The sequence below is a fragment of the Loxodonta africana genome, chromosome 11 (assembly GCF_030014295.1).
Source record: "Loxodonta africana isolate mLoxAfr1 chromosome 11, mLoxAfr1.hap2, whole genome shotgun sequence".
NCBI lineage: Eukaryota > Metazoa > Chordata > Mammalia > Proboscidea > Elephantidae > Loxodonta > Loxodonta africana.
Window position 1 is genome coordinate 20,473,635 of NC_087352.1, and position 19,169 is coordinate 20,492,803.

The 19,169-nt window shown below is 42.3% G+C and overlaps 1 protein-coding gene across 1 annotated transcript in view; it reads left to right on the forward strand.

Moving 5' to 3' along the window:
- The window catches only part of LOC104845513 (zinc finger protein 432-like), a 46,099-nt gene extending 29,007 nt beyond the window's left edge, over positions 1–17,092 (forward strand). Inside the window, exon 7 of the mRNA XM_064294142.1 lies at positions 15,077–17,092. Coding sequence (XP_064150212.1) covers positions 15,077–16,812 — 1,736 coding nt within the window. The 3' untranslated portion in view covers positions 16,813–17,092. The remainder of the gene's footprint in view (positions 1–15,076) is intronic.
- The last annotated feature ends 2,077 nt before the right edge of the window (positions 17,093–19,169 follow it).

The following is a 19,169-nucleotide window of genomic DNA, read 5'->3' on the forward strand; positions in this document are numbered from 1 at the left end:
ACAAGTTCTCTTAGTGTTTCCTGCAGATAGCTTCAGCACCTCATGGGCACCTGAAAGGCATATGGTTACTCTTCCTGAAACAGATGTTCACTCTTGTCGACCAGAAAACTTTTTGGCCAGGAACTGCTGTGCGATGTCACTCAGTGGGCTCCGCTATTGTGGTGTGATCGATTGCTTTCATATCACCTTTCTCACCATGGTCTCGTAACTCCTGCCCAGGTGATTGCGTGAGACTGTGTAAATTAAGATTATCGTGGACCACCAAAAGGATTGGTTTGTTTTGCCATCCACTAGGTTAAAATGAGCCCTTCCAGACATGAGAAAGAGTAGATCTCACCATCACCAAGGAAGAAGAACCAAGGGTGGAATTTGTCCTTTCAACTTGGGATTCCTGTGCTGAGAAGCTCCTGGAACCAGGAAACTGGGAGAGACAGAGAAAAAATGAGCTGTAACACTGAAGATGGCGAGAAGAGGTGACAGAGAAGTGGTGGCAGGAGAGACCAGCAGCAGAGACTGGCAGGAAACAGTGAGATGGGCTACCCGGCCCACAGAGAAAGAAAGCTGAATGCCTTTGGGCAGGAGGATTGCAGGCAGAGTGGGGTGCCTCCTGGCACTTGAGAGAGCTAGGTTTGCTGACCCACGGAGCTAGAAGTGAGTGCCTTTGGGCTGAGGCTTACTAGTGGAGTGGGGTGTCTTGGAGCACTTATCAGCAGAGCTAAAAGAGCTTTGTAACACTTGCCCAAGGAGGACAGAGCCCGAGGACCAGAGAAAGGCATGCCTACGGGCATGGCTAAGAAGAGGCTGTCCTGATCGGGGAACTGTATCCTGATTATTCCTGATCCTAAATTGTAACCTGTTACTTCCCCAATAAACCCCATAATGGTGAGTATTGTCTGTGAGTTCTTTGCGGCCTTTGCAATGAATTATTGAACCCAGCAGAGAAGTAGAGAGTGCCACGGGAGGGATGGTTGATGTCAGAATTCATAAAGATGGTGGAGAGAGGAGGCATGTCTGACCTCCACCTCATGGGAACCAGCCTTGGCCTGTTGTTCTTGATTCTTCTTTCCCCTTTGAAGTTAGAGGAGGATAGACACCACTCTCATGCCATTTTTGCACCTAAGACTACTTTTTTCCTGCCAGATGCAACAATCCCAGGGTGAGGGATGCAGCTGTGAGAGGAGAATCAGGGGTGATCCCCATGCATGAGACTGTAATTATACACCTTGCAGTGTAGTGAGATACTTAATATGGCCCTTGTAGCCATAGTCTTCATAACTCCTACCAAATGACTGTGTGGGGCTATGCAAATGAGTGCTTGTGGCCCACCAAGAGGATTGGATAGCTTGCTAATAATGTAAATATGGTGCACGGCACCCTCGTGGGGTGGGGCCATGCAAATAAGGTGTATAGAACCTTACTGAGGGGATTCATCAGTTATGCCATCCAGCTGGGCTTAAAGAGAGACACACAGAGAAGAGAGAGAGGAGCTGTGACACAGAATACAGCAAGAGACACCATTGCAAGATGGCAGGAACCAGGAAACTGGAGTAAGATGGCTGCGGTGGGGTTTGCTGACTCATGAAGCTAAAGAATTACAACAGTTGCCCTAGAGGGCCCCCAGCAGTGCCTGGCAGCAGAAGTTACCCATCAGGGACCAGTGGCCCAAAGCACCCAGCTGGGCATGGTGGCAGCAAGGCCACAACAGAGCCTGGTGGCAGAGGGGCAATAAGCTGTCCTGATCAAACAAATGTATCATGAGTTGTTTCTAATCCTGATCCTTAGCTGTACCCTGTTACTTCCATAATCGGAAACCCTGGTCGTGTAGTGGTTAAGTGCTACAGCTGTTAACCAAGAGGTCGACAGTTTGAATCCGCCCAGCGCTCCTTGGAAACTCTATGCGGCAGTTTTACTCTGTCCTATAGGGTCGCTATGAGTTGGAATGGACTCGATGGCCCTGGGTTTGGTTTTTTGTTTGGACTTCCGTAACGGAACACTGAACTAAGTACACTTTATGCGTTCTGTCAGATGTTACAGCGAATTACTGAATCTAAAAGATGAGGAGAATACTGAGGAGAAGGGGAGTAGTTCGGGTTAGAGATTGATGGAGTGGTATAGCAGTTCGGTAAAGTTGGACATTTGGGACATCTTTAACCTCCCCCTCATTGGAACCACCTTTCTGCTTATCCTTATAAAAGAACTTATTCATTTACCCTCCTAATAAATCCCGTAAATATGAGTGTTGTCCATGAATTCTGTGTGGCCACTGCAACAACTTATCAAACACAGCAGAGTAGACAGTGCTGTGGGTAGGGAAGCCGCTGCAGTTAAGAATCATGAAAAGGCTGGAGAGAGGGGATATGTCGCACCACCACCTCACAGGAATGAGCTTTGTACTAATCTTGATTCTTATCCCTAGTCTTGAAGTTAAACGATGTCTGAAACTAGAAGAATACAACTGGCTTCACAAACAGTATTACACTGGCCTTACCTGGATTTGCTGGAGAGTGCCACCAGGTCTGTCCTTTTACTGGGACTGACTGGAGAGAATGGCCAGTCCGATGTCTCCTAGGATTGGCTGTGGAAGTTGCCCATTAACTGACCTTTACCTAGACTGACTAGGGGGACCTACCTAGTCTAACTTTTACCTGGATTATCTGGGGAGCCCTGCTCAGTCTTGAAGACTGGTCTACATGAAAGACAAAAACACTGAGGATTTTGGGAGGGGCATTTTGATCACTGAGAGGCAAGAGGAGGAAGTGAGCTTGTCTTTTTGACATGAGGGCCTGGTGTTGAGACCCTCTCAGACCCAACTTAGAGAGCTGTAACACTTGGAGATGCGACAGCAGTGGAGAAAGTGCCTACAATGAGATGAGAAGCTGTGGAAACAAGTGAACATGGGTGGTGGCAGCGGAGTATAAAGGCAAGACCCTGGTCAAGACATGTTACACTCTAAGGTATGGGACACCATGAGAAAGGGGCTTCCCACAGAGGAGGGTGCACCACTAAGGGAGTTCTGCACGAGAACTGTTGTAAAACCAGGCTAGAGTATCTAGGACCATTCAAGAACTGGGTCTGTCCAAGAGATATCCTCAGGCTGGCCAGGAGAAGCAGGAAGCCACTGAGGAGAGGAATTGATAGCTGTAAAATGGCATGAACGTGACATCTGACTTCCTCAAACTTCCCAAGGAAGAAGGAGAATCAAGATCAACAGCCCAAGGCTGATTTCCATGATGCAGAGCTTAGACACGCCTGCTCTCTCTACCAGTTTAACCAATTCTGACACCAACCGTCCCTCCCGTTGCAATCAGTACTTTCTCTGCTGGGTTCAGTAATTCACTGCAATGGCCACAGAGAACTCACATATAATACTCTCAATTGTGGAGTTTGTTAAGGAAGTAAGAGATTACAGTTCAGGTTCGAGAATGCTCAAGATAGAGCTCTTCCATCAGAACAGCGTCTTCTCAGCCTCTGCTTGCAGGCATGCCTCTCTCTGGCCCCAGGGCCTATGCCCTCTTGGGCAAGTGTTACAAAGCTCTGTCAGCTCTGCTGATAAGTGCCCTGAGATACTCCACTCCACTAGTAAGCCTCAGCCCAAAGACGCTTAGCTGTAGTTCTATGAGTTGGCGAACCTAGGTCCACTAATTGCCCAAAGGCACCCTACTCTGCCAGCAAACCTCCTGCCTGAAGACACTCAGATTTCTCACTCTGTGGGCCAGGAAGCCCACTACACCATCTCCTGCCAGTCTCTCCTGCTGCCATTTCTCTGCCCCCCACAGGCTGTAAAATTTGTTCCTTGGTCTGATGAAATATAATTCAGTGGCTCAAATTGGTAAAGTATCTTTTGATCTAATCCTTTAATAGTCTTTTTGGCATTGCATCTGTCACGGGGTACACAAAGCCCAGTCTAGAGGAAGTATCTGTTCTTGTGAGGACACTTTTGTAGCCACCTGGTGCCACCAGCATCATTGGTCCACTATAATCTACTTGCCAGCTGTGTATAAGGTCTTCTCCCCAAGAATCTCCCCTGTAGCCATCTGTAACTTCTGTCTTTCTTGTTAGCGAACAAAGCGGTCCCTATTGACATTTTGTACCTCAGAGGGTGTAAGAGGGAAGTGTCTAGATTCAGCCCATGGTAGCATTGCTGCAGCACCCTCAGGTTTGCTCATTTCATGGACTTAATTGGAAAAACTGTTCAGGATCAGGAAGCTTGTAGGCAGATTCTTCCTTCTTCAGTGCAAGACAGCTCTCTCAACGCCTCTCCAGCATGCAGGGTTCTTCTTGGCCTCCTCAGGGTAAACTTCTCTCTGAGCCATCAGGCTGGCCTCTGCCCTGCGCAGACCAGTCTTACAAAGATCTTTTAGATTTGCTGATAAGTACCCAGTGGTGTTACAGCTCCCTGTCTCCTGGGTCTGATAGGTTTTCAGTGCAGGGACCATGGGTTCAAAAGACTCTTTTTCTTCTTGGTAGAAGATTCTCTGGGATTCATTCTTTTTATAAGCCTTTCAGTATGGCAAAACTGACCAATCCCCTCACTAGGTTTCCATACGCCTCATTTGCATAATCCCACCCCAAAAGGGGTTTCATGGACCTTATTTGCAGCACAGTGAATTAAATATGACCTTGGTAGTGTAGTGGTTAAGAGTTCGGCTGCTGGAGGTGGGGCCAAGATGGTGGAGTAGTCAGATGCTTCCAGTGAACCCTCTTACAACAAAGACCCATAAAAACAAGTGGAACAATTATATTTATGACAGGCTAATATCCCTGAACATCAAAGGCAACGTTAGAAAAAAGACCGAGCGGCAGGATGAGGGAGAGACAGTTTAGAAGCGGAGAGGAGTTGCTGGACCTGAATCTCCGGGATTCCACAGGCACTATTTCAGGAGCGGCTGCGGCAGGCTGGTACTAGCATTTGGCTGCAGTTACCTCAGGGAGAAACAGCCAGCCGCACAGCCTACTCACACCTCTGGAACCAGAGAAGAACGGTGCTCTCAGCAAAAGCTAAGTACTTGCATATATTTTACCGCGCTCCGGCCCCCAAGCTGGCTTCAGTGATTGCTGATTTCCCTGGAACTGAGATAGATCTCGCTGAGTGTCCTGAGCCATTCTCTCGGCTTTGGAGTAGGAATAAATCCACAACTGGGGGGAATGATAATTTCCCAGTGCCACTAACCTGGGGAGCTCAGGACAGAAGTGGCACCTGTACAGGCATAAATGGTCCATGGACTTTGAATACCTTTCCCCTCTGCGTAGACCTGGGTGGGCCTTTTTCAGGAGAATACACCCTGGTTAGCAGACTGCAACTGTTTCAGCTGTGCGGTGGAGAGCTGGATGTTTGATGTTTGACACCACGTTGCCTATTAAACAGGGTTCTCATTTATCCATATCAGGGGCCTAAATAGTGGTGGCTCCACTCAGGTCATCCAGCCACCCATGACAGGGCTCCAAGGATAACTGGTACCTCCCAGTCCATACAACCAAAAGCATTGGATTCCCATGGTCTGTCTGCAGAACCTACACACCTATATGCCCTAGAAAATAGGAACACGCTTTCCTCAGAGACACTCAGAGGATGGTTCTCATCCCCCTGCCTTGTTCAGAGTGTGACCCCTGCTGCAACCAGATACTGGTACCTACACCAATCACCCCTGCCCCTCGAAGACTGTAGGACCGAGCCTGTACCACACACTTGATGACCAGCTACCTGGACACCTGAGCTGAATCCATAAAATGAAAGTGAATGGACTTCTGATCCAATATACCTGATAACAGCTCTAGGCATCTGGTGACAGGAGTTCAGAGCTTCAAAGGCAAAAATACTCAAGCTAGCTCACTCAAGCAACCCATTTGGGCATATCAAAACAAGACAAAGCAAGAAACTAGGATACCCTAAGCAAACATAAAATAAACTAATAAAATAGTTTTAGATGACTAGGAAACAACAGTCAGTATCAAAACACATAAAGAAGCAGACCATGATCACATCAGCAAGCTCTCAAAACAAAGAATCAAGGGATCTTCTGGGCGAAAGTGCATTCCTGATATTACTGGATGAAGAATACAAAAGATTAATATACAGAACTCTTCAAGACACTAGGAACGAGATTAGGAAGGAGATCAGGCAATACGCAGAAGAAGCCAATAAACACACAGAAGAAGCAGTTCAAGAAATTAAAAAGGTTATTCAAGAACATAGTGAAAAATTCAATAAGCTGCAAGAATCCATAGACAGAAATCAGAAATTCAGAAGATTAACAATAAAATTACAGAATTAGACAACTCATTAGAAAGTCAGAGGAGTAAAATTATCAAGTGGAAGGCAGAGTTGGTGAGATTGAACACAAATCACTTGGCACCAATATAATTGAAAAAAATCAGATAAAATAATTTTTTTTTTAATGAAGAAATGTTAAGAATCATGTGAGACTCTATCAAGAGAAATAACCTATGAGTGATTGGAGTGCCAGAACAGGGAGGGATACCAGAAAATACAGTGATAATTGTTGCAGATTTGTTGGCAAAAAACTTCCCTAATGTCATGAAAGATGAGAAGATATGTATCTAAGATGCTCATCGAGTTCCACATAAGGTAGATCTTAAAAGAAAGTCACCAAGACATAATATGATCAAACTTGCCAAAACCAAAGATAAAGGGAGAATTTTAAGAGCGGCTAGGGATAAAAGAAAAGTCAACTACAAAGGATAGTCAATAAGAAAATGTTCAGACTACTTGGCAGAAACCATGTAGGCAAGAAGGCAATGGGATGGCTTATATGAAGCATTGAAGGAAAAAAACTGCCAGCCAAGAATCATGTATCCCGTAGAACTATCTTTCAAATATGAAGGTGAAATTAGGATATTTCCAGATAAACAGAACTTTAGGGAGTTCGTAAAAACCAAACCAAAACTACAAGAAATACTAAAGGAAGTTCTTTGGTTAGAAAATCAATAATATCAGATATCAACTCAAGACTAGAACACTGGACAGAGCAATCAGATGTCGACTGAGATAGGGAAGTAACAAAAATAAATCAAGATAAAAAAGTTCAAAACAGGGAAACAGTGATATTATTTAAAAGAAGACAACGTTAAAACAATAAAGAGGGACTAAAATATAGTCATAGATCTTTCATATGGTGTGGAAGACAAGGCGATATAAACAAAAATTAGGTTTAAACTTAGAAAAATAGGGGTAAATATTAAGGTAACCAACAAGGATAGTAACAATCCTACTCATCAAAATAAAATACAAGAAAAAAGAACAGGCTCAGTAGAAACAAAACCAGCAATGAATAAGAGGAAAAAACAATAATAAAAAAAAAACTACTCATCCCAAAAAATTAAGTGGGAAAAAGAAACTTAGCAACATACAAAAAAAAAGACAGCAGAAAACTCACACGTATCCATAATTACGCTGAATGTAAATGGACTCAATGCACCAATTAAGAGACAGAAAGTGGCAGAATGGATTAAGAAACAGGATTCCTCTATGTGCTGCCTACAAGAGACACACCTTAGACTTAGAGACACAAACAAACTAAAACTCAAAGGATGTAAAAAATATATATATCAAGCAAACAACAATCAAAAAAGAGCAGGAGTGACAATATTAGTTTCTGACAAAATAGAATTTAATTTTAAATCCACCACAAAAAATAAGGAAGGACACTATATAATGATTAAATGGACAATGTACCAGGAGGATATAACCCTAATAAATATTTATGCACCCAGTGACAGGGCTGCAAGATATGTAAAACAAACTCTAACAGCATTGAAAAATGAGATAGGCAGCTCCACAATTATAGTAGGAAACTTAAACACACCACTTTCAGTGAAGGACAGAATATCTAGAAAGAAGCTTAGTATACACACGTAAGATCTAAATGCCACAATCAGCCAACTTGACCTCAGACATACACAGAACACTCCACCCAACAGCTGCCAAGTATACTTTCTTTTCTAGTGCACATGGAACATTCTACAGAATAGAGCACATATTAGGTCATAAAGCAAGCCTCAGCAGAATGCAAAACATCGAACTTTTACAAAGCATCTTCTCTGACCATGAGGCCATAAAAGTAGAAATCAGTAACAGAAAAAACAGGGAAAAGAAACCAAAAACTTAGAAACCGAACAATACCCTGCTCAAAAACGGCTGGGTTATAGAAGACATAAACGATGGAATAAAGAAGCTCATAGAATTCAATCAGAATGAAAACACTTCCTATCAGAACATTTGGGACACAGCAAAAGCAGTGCCCAGAGGTCATTTTGTATCAATAAATGCAAACATACAAAAAGAAGGTCCAAAATCAAGGTATTATCCTTACAACTTGAACAAATAGAAAGAGAGCAACAAAAGAAACTTCAGGCACCAGAAGAAAACAAATAATAAAAATTAGAGCAGAACTAAATGAAATAGAAAACAGAAAAACAATTGAAATAATTAACAAGACCAAAAGCTGGTTTTAAAAAAAAATCAACAAAATTGATAAACCATTGGCCAAACTAAAAAAGAAAAGAGGAAGCAAATAACCCAAATGAGAAATGAGATAGGCGATATTACAACAGACCCAACTGAAATTAAAAGTCATATCAGATTACTACGAAAAATGGTACTCTAACAAATTTGAAAACCTAGAAGAAATGGATGAATTCCTAGAAACATACTACCTACCTAAACTAGCACAAACAGAGGTAGAACAACTAAATAGACCCATAACAAAAGAAGAGATTGAAAAGGTAATCAAAAAACTCCTGACAAATAAAAGCCCTGGCCCAGATGGCTTCACTGCAGAGTTCTACCAGACTTTCAGAGAAGATTTAACAGCACTACTGCTTAAGGTATTTCAGAGCATAGAAAAGGATGAAATACTCCCAAACTCATTCTATGAAGCCAGCATATCCCTGATACGAAAAGCAGGGAAAGACACTACAAAAAAAGAAAATTACAGACCTATATCCCTCATGAACTTAGGTGCAAAAATCCTCAAGAAAATTCTGGCCAATAGAATTCAACATGTCAAAAAAATAATTCACCATCGCCAAGTGGGACTCATACCAGGTATGCGGAGATGGTTCAACATTAAAAAAAGTTAGTGTAATACATCATATAAATAAAACAAAAGAGAAGAACCACATGATTTTATCAATTCATGCAGAAAAGGCATTTGACACAGTTCAACACACATTCATGATAAAAACTCTCAGCAAAATAAGAAGGAAAATTCATCAACATAATAAAGGGCATTTATACAAAGCCAAGAGCCAGCATCTTCCTAAATTAAGAGAGTTTGAAAGCATTCCCCTTGAGATCGGAAACCAGACGAGGATGCACTTTATCACCACTCTTATTCAACATTGTGCTGGAGGTCCTAGCCAGAGCAGTTAGGCTAGGAAAATAAATAAAGGGCATGCAGATTGGTAAGGAAGAAGTAAAAGTATCTGTAATCTCAGATGACATTATCTTATACACAGAAAACCCTAAAGAGTTCTCAAGTAAACTACTAAAACTAATAGATGAGTTCAGCAGAGAATCAGGATACAAGATAAACGTACAAAAATCAGTTGGATTCCTCTACACCAACAAAAAGATCATCAAAAAGGAAATCACCAAATTAGTACCTTTTACAGTAGCCCCCAAGAAGATTAAATACTTAGGAATAAATCTTATCAGAGATGTACAAGAGCTATGCATAGAAAACTACAAGATGCTACTGCAAGAAACCAAAAGACTTACATAACTGGAAAAACATACATTGCTCATAGATAGGAAGACTTAACATTGTAAAAATGTCTATTCCACCAAAAGCGGTCTTTAGATACAGTGCAATTCCAATCCAAATTCCAACGACTTTTTTAATGAGATGGAGAAAGAAATCAACTTCATATGGATGGCAAGGAGGACCTGGATAAGTAAAGCAGTACTGAGAAAGAAGAACAAAGTGGGAGGCCTCACTCTACCTGATTTTAGAACCTGTTATTCCACCACAGCAGTCAAAACAGCCTGGTACTGGTACAACAACAGATACACAGACCAATGGAACAGAATTGAGAATCTAGACGTAAATCCATCCACATATGAGCAGCTGATATTTGAAAAAGGCCCAAAGTCAGTTAAATGGGGAAAAGACAGTCTCTTGCTGGCATAACTGGATATCCATCTGCAAAAAAATAAAACACAACCTATACCTCACACCATAAATCAAAGTGGGTCAAAGACCTAAATGTAAAATCTAAAACGATAAAGATTGTGGAGAAAAAATAGGGACAACGCTAGGCGCCCTAATACATGGCATAAATGGTAGACAAAACATTACTAACAATGCAGAAAAAAACTAGATAACTGGAAGCTCATAAAAATCAAACACCTATGCTCCTCCAGAGACTTCATCAAAAGAGGAAAAAGATTCCCTACAGACTTGGAAAACGTTTTTAGCTGTGACGTTTCCGATCAGCATCTTATCTCTAAAATCTACATGCTACTGTAAAATCTCAACTACAAAAAGACAAATAACCCAATTAAAAAACGGGCAAAGGATATGAGCAGACACTTCACTAAAGACAACATTCAGGCAGCTAACAGATACATGAGGAAATGCTTATGATCATTAGCCATTAGAGAAACGCGAATCAAAAGTGCAATGAGATTCCATCTCACTCCAGCAAGGCTGGCGTTGATCCAAAATACACAAAATAATAAATGTTGGAGAGGTTGTGGAGAGGCTGGAACACTTATACAGTGCTGGTGGAATGTAAAATGGTACAACCACTTCAGAAATCGGTTTGGCACTTCCTTAAAAAGCTACAGATAGAAACTACCATATGATCCAGCAGTCCCACTCCTTGGAATATATCCTAGAGAAATAAGAGCCTTTACACGAACACATATATGTACACCCATGCTCACTGCAGCACTGTTTACAACAGCAAAAAGATGGAAGCAACCAAGATGCCCGTCAACAGATGACTCGATCAATAAATTATGGTATATTCACACAATGGAATACTACACATCAACAAACAGCAATGATGATCCGTGAAACATTTCATAACAAGGAGGAATCTGGAAGGCATTATGCTGAGTGAAATTAGTCAGCTGCAAAAGGAAAAACAGTGTGTGAGACCACTATTATAAGAACTCGAGAAATAGTTTAAACAGAGAAGAAAATATTCTTTGATGGTTACGAGAGTGGTGAGAGAAGGAGGGGAGTTTTTACTAGATAGTAGATAAGAACTATTTTAGGTGAAGGGAAAGACAGCACACAATACAGAAGAGGCCAGCACAACTGAACTAAACTAAAAGCACAGAAGTTTCCTGAATGAACTCTCTAATGGCCAGCATAACAGGGGATGGGGTTTGGGGACCATGGTTTCAGGGGACATCAATGTCAATTGGCATAATAAAATCTATAAGAAAACATTCTGCATCCCACTTTGGAGAGTGGCATCTGGGATCTTAAGTGCTAGCAAGCGGCCATCTAAGATGCATCAATTAGTCTCAGCCCACCTGGAGCAAAGGGATTGAAGAACACCAATGACACAAGGTAACTATGAGCCCAAGAGGCAGAAAGGAGCACATAAACCAGAGACTACATTAGCCTGAGACCAGAAGAACTAGATGGTGCCTGGCTACAACCCATGACTGCTCTGACAGGGAACACAACAGAGAAGCCCTGAAGGAGCAGGAGAGCAGCGGGATGCAGACCCCAAATTCTCATAAAAAGACCAGATTTAGTGGTCTGACAGAGACTAGGAGGACTTTGGAGGTCATGGCCCCCAGACCTTCTATGAGCCCAAGACAGGTACCATTCCCAAAGCCAACTCTTCAGGCCCGGATTGGACTGGACTTTGGGATAGAAAATGATACTTGTGAAGAATGAGCTTATTCGATCAGGTAGACACATGAGACTATGTGGGCATCTCCTGTCTGGAGGGGGGACGAGAGGGCAGAGGGGGTTAGAGCCTGGCCGATGGACACGAAAAGAGAGAGTAGAGGGAAGGAGTGTGCTGTTTCATTAGGGGGAGAGCAATAGGAGTATATAGCAAGTTGTATATAAATTTTAATGTGAGAGACTGACTTGATTTGTAAACTTTCACTTAAAGGGCAATAAAAATTGAAAAAAAAAAAAAAGAGTTCAGCTGCTAATTAAAAGGTCAGTTTGGATCCACCAGCTGCTCCTTGAAAACCATATGGGGCATTTCTGCTCTGTCCTATAGGGTCACTATGAGTCGAAATTGACTCAGTGGCAACAGGTTTGGTTTTTTGGTTAGCCCTAGTCCTTCAGACTCCTACACAATGGTTGTAATCGTGACCAGTTGTGGTGGTTGGTGTTGCTCGTTAGCTTGGCTAGGCCATGATTTCCATTATTGTGTAGCTGTCTTCAATTTTGTAATCTAACGTAATTACTCTCCATTTGCTGTGCTATAAATCCTTAGGTCTGTATGTTAATGAAGCAGGATTAGTATGGGGTGTATCTTGAATCACAGCCTTGCAGGAGGGCGTGGCTCAGATTACACCCTTACTCAAGTCACACCCTTTCCTGGGTGTGGTCTGTATATGTATGTGGGTGTTCTGGTGGCAGGCTCTCTCACTCTGCATCTGAATCCTGTGTTCAGCTCATCATCATCCTATATCTGGTTCTTGGGAGTAGAGCCAGCGACTGGCTGTCTGACCTTTAGATTCTGGTATTTACCAGCTTCTGCAGCCCCGTGGGACAGCAGCCTATTGTCTGACCTGATTTGCCATCTTACACAGCCCTGTGAGTCAAAAACGTGTCATCTGACTTCCTGATTTGGGTTCATCAGCTCCTGCAACCACGTGAGGCAGAAGAAGACTACACTTGATCCACGGATTTGGGACTTGCCAGCGTCCAAAATTGTGTGAGCCATTTCCTTCATACGGTTTGTGAGCTCTGTGAGGCATTGCAGTCAATTACAGACCGCAGAGACGAGAGGAAGAGTACTGAGAGGAGCGGGAGTATTTGATATTAGAGATAATGGAGTGCTACAGCAATTTGGAAACACTGGACATTTGATACATACTTAACTTCTGCCTCATAGGCACCAGCTTTTTTCTCACCCTGAAAAAAAAATTACTCATTTACCTTTACTCCTCACATTCTTTACCCCAGCCCGGCAACAACGAATTCATCAGCAAGCCTTCCCTTCTTTCAAAATGTATCCCCATTTCCTCTACTTCTTGCCTGTTCTTGTTGTTCTTAGGTGCCATCAAGTCAATTCTGACTCATAGTGACCCTAGGTACAACAGAAACAAAACACTGCCTGGTCCTGCGCCATCCTCATAATCATTGTTATTCTTGAACCCAGTGTTGCAGCCACTGTGTCAGTCCATCTCATTGAGGGTCTTCCTCTTTTTCCCTGACCCTCTGCTTTACCAAGCATGATGTCCTTTTCAGGGACCGATCCCTCTTGATAACATGTCCAAAGTGTGTGAGACTTACTCTCACCATCCTTGCTTCCAGGGAGCATTCTGGCTGTACTTCTTCCAAGACAGATCTGTTTGTTCTTTTAGCAGTCAGTGGTATATTCAGTATTCTTCGCTAACAACATAACTCAGAGGTGTCAATTTTTCTTTCGTCTTCCTTATTCATTGTCCAGCTTTTGCATGCATATGAGGTGATGAAAACACCTAGGGTTGGGTCAGGCACATCGTGGTCTTCAAGGTGACAGTTTTGCTTTTGAACACTTTAAAAAGGTCTTTTCAGCAGATTTGCCCAATGCAATGTGTCTTTTGATTTCTTGACTGAAGCTTTCATGGGTATCGATTGTGGATCCAAGTCAAATGAAATCCTTGACAACTTCAGTCTTTTCTCCTTTTATCATGATGTTGCTTTTTGGTCCAGTTATGAGGGTATTTGCTTTCTTTATATTGAGGTGTAATCCAGGCTGAAGGCTGTTGTCTTTGATCTTCATTAGTAAGTGCTTCACCTCGTTTTCACTTTCCACAAGCAAGGTTGTGTCATCTGCATAATGCAGGTTGTTCATGAGTCTTCCTCCAGTCCTGATGCCCATTCTTCATATAGTCGTGCTTCTCGAATTATTTGCTCAGCATACAGATTGAATAAGTATGGTGAAAGGATACAGCCCTGATGCATACCTTTCCTGACTTTAAACCATGTAGTACCCCTTCTTCTGTTTGAACAACTGCCTCTTGATCTATGTACAGGTTCCTCAAGAGTACAATTAAGTGTTCTGGAATTCCCATTCCCCACAATGTTATACATAATCTGTTATAATCCACACAGTCAAATGCCTTTGCATAGGCAATAAAATACAACCCTGTCATAAAAAGCACTTTTCACAATTTACAGCTACTTTCATTATGGCTTCCCTTGCTTTTCTTCAGTAGTTTATCAGGCTACAATGTAGAATTCATAAACATAAGGAATATGTTTTTGTGTTCACATTACCATTACTGTACCAAAACCCGATGTTGTTGAGTCGATTCTGACTCACAGCAACCCTATAGAACAGAGTAGAACTGTTCCCCGTAGAGTATCCAAGTAGCAGCTGGTGGATTTGAACTGTTGACCTATTGGTTAGCAGCCTTAATGCTTAACCATTGGGCCACCAGGGCCCCACCATATATGTGTGAAAATTGTTTTCTCCCAAATGTCACATTCTTCATTCTTTACATACCCAACTATTCCTGGTGATTAGTAGTCTTTCAGGAAGAATTTGTGGAGTGAATGAATCTGTCCTTCACCAGCTGGGATCATGAAGCCTTAGAACCTGTGTGTTCTGCGGGTCACAGTGACTTCCTTTTATTTTACATTCTCTGCATGTTTTCAAGGCCTTTTTAAAGAAGCAGCGAAGTCTGTATTCATTCATTATGTATTATCTAACCTTGTTTCTATACTAACCCGTTTTACTATTGGGTTGTTTATTTTACTGTATTTTTTCCCCTTGTGCAAAGAACATTAAGCATGGTGTTTTATTTACACTCATATGAGAGGATTGTCACTGAAGATCCACGTTACTGCAATGTATTTTTTAAAATGGCTTCATTGCAAATCAAAACAATGGAATGATTCACTGTTCTCTTCTTTCCTAGAAATCTGGAGAGTTGATGATCATCTCTTTCGGCACTCGCAGAACGAAAACAGGGTGGACAGACAGGAACAGTGCTCTGAACGTAACGCGTTGGAAAATATTGTTAATTGGCCAAAAAATCAGTTTCCTTTAAGGGAAAATCATGGTATGTTTAACTTACATGGAAAAGCTGTGAAATCAAATTTAACTTTAACGGCACTCAACCAGAGCAGAAGCAATGTGATAAAGAGCTCTGCTGAGCTTAATGGAGATGAGAAAACCTTTCTCAATGCTGACCGAGAACAATGTTATACTGAAGTGAAATTCTGTGAGAGTCAGAAATCCAGTAACACTAAATGCCAACTCATTCAGCATCAGAAAACTCACAAAATAAAGAAACCGTGTGTACGCAGTACACGTAAGGAAGCCTTCATCAGGAAGTCTTTCCGTACAGAGCATCAGATCATTCATACAAGAGAGAAACCGTATAGATGTAGTGTATGTAGGGAAATTTTCTTTAAAAAGTCCAAGCTCATCGAGCATCACACAACTCACAAAGGACAAAAACCATATAAATGCACAGAATGTGGCAAAGCTTATTACTGTAAATCACATCTCAAGAAACATCAGGAAATTCATATGACAGAAAACCGTCATATATGTAGTGAATGTGGAAAAAGTTTCATCCATAAAGCAAGTCTCACTCTTCATCAGCAAATTCATACTGGAGAGAAACCCTATATATGCAGTCAGTGTGGAAAAGGCTTCATCCGGAGGAATGATCTCACTGTTCATCAGCGAACTCATACTGGAGAGAGACCTCATATATGCAGTCAGTGTGGAAAAGACTTCATCCATAAAGTTAATCTCACTTTTCATCAGCGAACTCATACTGGAGAGAAACCCTATATATGCAGTCAATGTGGAAAAGGCTTCATCCGGAAAAATGATCTTACTGTTCATCGGCGAACTCATACTGGAGAGAAACCCCATATATGCAGTCATTGTGGAAAAGGCTTCATCCAGAAGACAGATCTCACAATTCATCAGCGAACTCATACTGGAGAGAAACCCTATGTATGCAGTGCATGTGGAAAAGGCTTCATCCGGAATACAAATCTCACCATTCATCAGCGAACTCATACTGGAGAGAAACCCTATATATGTCATGAATGTGGAAAAGGCTTCAGCCAGCAGGGAATTCTTATTACTCATCAGCGAACTCATACCGGAGAGAAACCCTACATATGCAGTGAATGCGGAAAAGGCTTCATCCATAAATTTGATCTCGCTGTTCATCAGCGAACTCATACTGGAGAGAAACCCTATATATGCAGTACATGTGGAAAAGGCTTCATCCGTAAAAAAGATCTCACTGTGCATCAGCGAACTCATACTGGAGAGAAACCCTATATATGTAGAGAATGTGGAAAAGGCTTCACCCAGAAGGGAAATCTCATTACTCATCACCGAATTCATACTGGAGAGAAACCCTATGTATGTGGTGAATGTGGGAAAGCCTTCAGTCAGAAAATATGCCTCATAGGACATCAGAGATTTCACACAGGAATGACTCCCTTTTTATGCAGTGAATGTGGAAAATTTTATTCTCAGAAGTCAAGTCTCATTTTACATCAGAAAATTCACACAGGCGAAAAACCCTTCAAATGCGGTGAATGCGAGAAGGCCTTCGATAAGAAGCCAAAGCTCATTGTACATCAGAGATCTCATAGCAGAGACACCATATGGCTGCAGTGAGTGTGAAGGAACTTTTGCCTGTATGTCTTCCCTAGAGAAGAAACACACTAGAGAGAAAGGTGTATGTTCAATCAAGGTGGAAGACCTTCCACGGTGAGGCACATTCCAGTGATCTCATGCAGGAGAAAAACCCTGTTAACGCAGTGAGTATGCAGATGCCTTCTGTGGCAGCCCAGATGCCAGTAAACACCATTGGGTTCCTAACAGATAGGAGCATAGTCCTTGTCGGACAGCCTTTTGCCAGATGTGGACCCTGAGAATTTGTACAGCACAGAAACCTTATGAATGCAGCAAATGTTACAGTGCCTTCATTGATCAATTACCTCTTATTTTATGTCACATAAAACAGGTAGGATAAAGTCAAACACTGGGGAAAAGGTCTGAGCAAAAATTTTTGCTTCATTGTACAGCTACAAAGTGTATCCTGAGGGAAACCATAATGAATGCAGAGACTGGGAAAGCCTGGTACGCTCATCCTACATAAATATATGCTTTGATATCACAACATAATCTGACGCTACCATGAACACATAAGCTTCAGTTGTTCTATTGTGCCAATTAAATGAATGAAAGTGTACGTTAATGTCAGTGGAGGAAATAAAAACTGCATTTTTAAAACAAAAGATAATCAGTGTTTTGAATGTTGCTATTAATGAAAAAAGCCCTAGGAGGTGGCTGGTGGCAAAAATGCAATGTTGTGTTGGTGGGATTTGAGCACGTTTGTATCAGTTGAGTTTCCCTCAGATCAGTGTGAAGGAACAGTTGAAAACCAGAATGTCTACCATCAATTTTAGAACTTTCAGTCATGCAGAGAGACCTAAAAAACAATAGTGTTCAACTGAGTTTATTCTTTTCATGTAATGAACACTTGTCATATACTGCCTTTGTGCCTAGCCCTGCTTCCAGGAGCTGAGGATACAGTGGTGAATCGAAAAGAGTCCATGCCCTCTTGGAGAGAGCATTGAGTTAATTGGATTATAGGTAATCTAGTCAAAGGATGATGTAATGTCTACATTAGGTGAAATAGACATGGAGTAACTGGTACAAGGGGTTTAAGTTAGAATATTCAGGAGTTAGAAAATCTTGAAAATTTCTTACGTCAATTTGCTGTCCATTGAATAGATTGCCAGTCATAGTGACCCCATGTGTAAGAGTAGAACTCTGCTCCCTAGGATTTTCCATGGCTGAATTTTTGAAAGTAGATCTTCAGACCATTCTTTCAAGTCGCCTCTGGGTAGACTTGAACCTGCAATCTTTTCGGGTTTGCAGCCAAATCTGTTAACCATTGGCACTACCTATAGATTCTTGGAGTAAGGACTACTTTTAAGGGTCCTTAACCATCCTGGAGCCCTGGTGGCACAGTGATCAGCAGTTCAAATCTACCACCCAGTCCTTGGAAACCCTATGAGGCAGTTCTACTCTGTCCTATAGGGCCTCTCATGGATTGAATTATGTCCCCTCGAAAAATACGTGTATCAACTTGGTTAGGCCCTGATTCCCACTATTGTGTGGTGGTTCTCCATTTTGTGATTGTAATTTTATGTTGAGAAAGGGTGGGATTGTAACACCACCCTTACTCAGGTCACCCCCCTGATCCAGGGTCAAGTGAATTTCCCTGGAGTGTGGCCTGCATCACCTTTTACCTCTCAAGAGATGAAAGGGAAGCAAGCAGAAAGTTGGGGACCTCACACCACCAAGAAATCAGCACCAAAAACATAGTGCATCCTTTGGGCCCAGAGTCCCTGCACCTAAGAAACTCCTTGACCATGGGAAGATTGAGGACAAGGACATTCCTCCAGATCCAGCATAGAGAGAAAGCTTTCTCCTGGAGCCAATACCTTGAATTTGGACTTTTAGCCTACTCTCTTTGTTAAAGCCGTCCACTTGTGGTATTTCTGTTATGGCAGCACTAGGTGACTAAGAATTTGGTACCAGGAGTGGGGTCCTACTCTAACAGATACCTAAAATGTGGAAGCCGTTTTAAAACTGTGAGTGGATAGAATTGTGACAGCAGCAGAGCACCAGCGCAGCAGAGAACCTGTAGCGATAGAGAAGCGGCAACAGCAGCAGAACCAGGAGACCAGCGGGAGATGGCACTGGAGCTGACCCATGGAGGGAGAGAGCTGAGTGCCTGTGCGTGGGAGCCTTCCTGGCGGAGTGGGGTGCCTCCAGGTACTTATCAGTGGAGCTTCAGAGCTTTGAACACTTGCCCCAGCAGGGCAAATGCCAACATGAGTCCCCAAGAGCCGAGAGGCCAGGAAACCAGGTAGCAGAAGCTGAAGAGACAATACAAGAAGCTGAGCTCTGCCTCATTCTCAAAAGGCATGGCCATGACCTCAGGGATTTCAAAGGGTGGA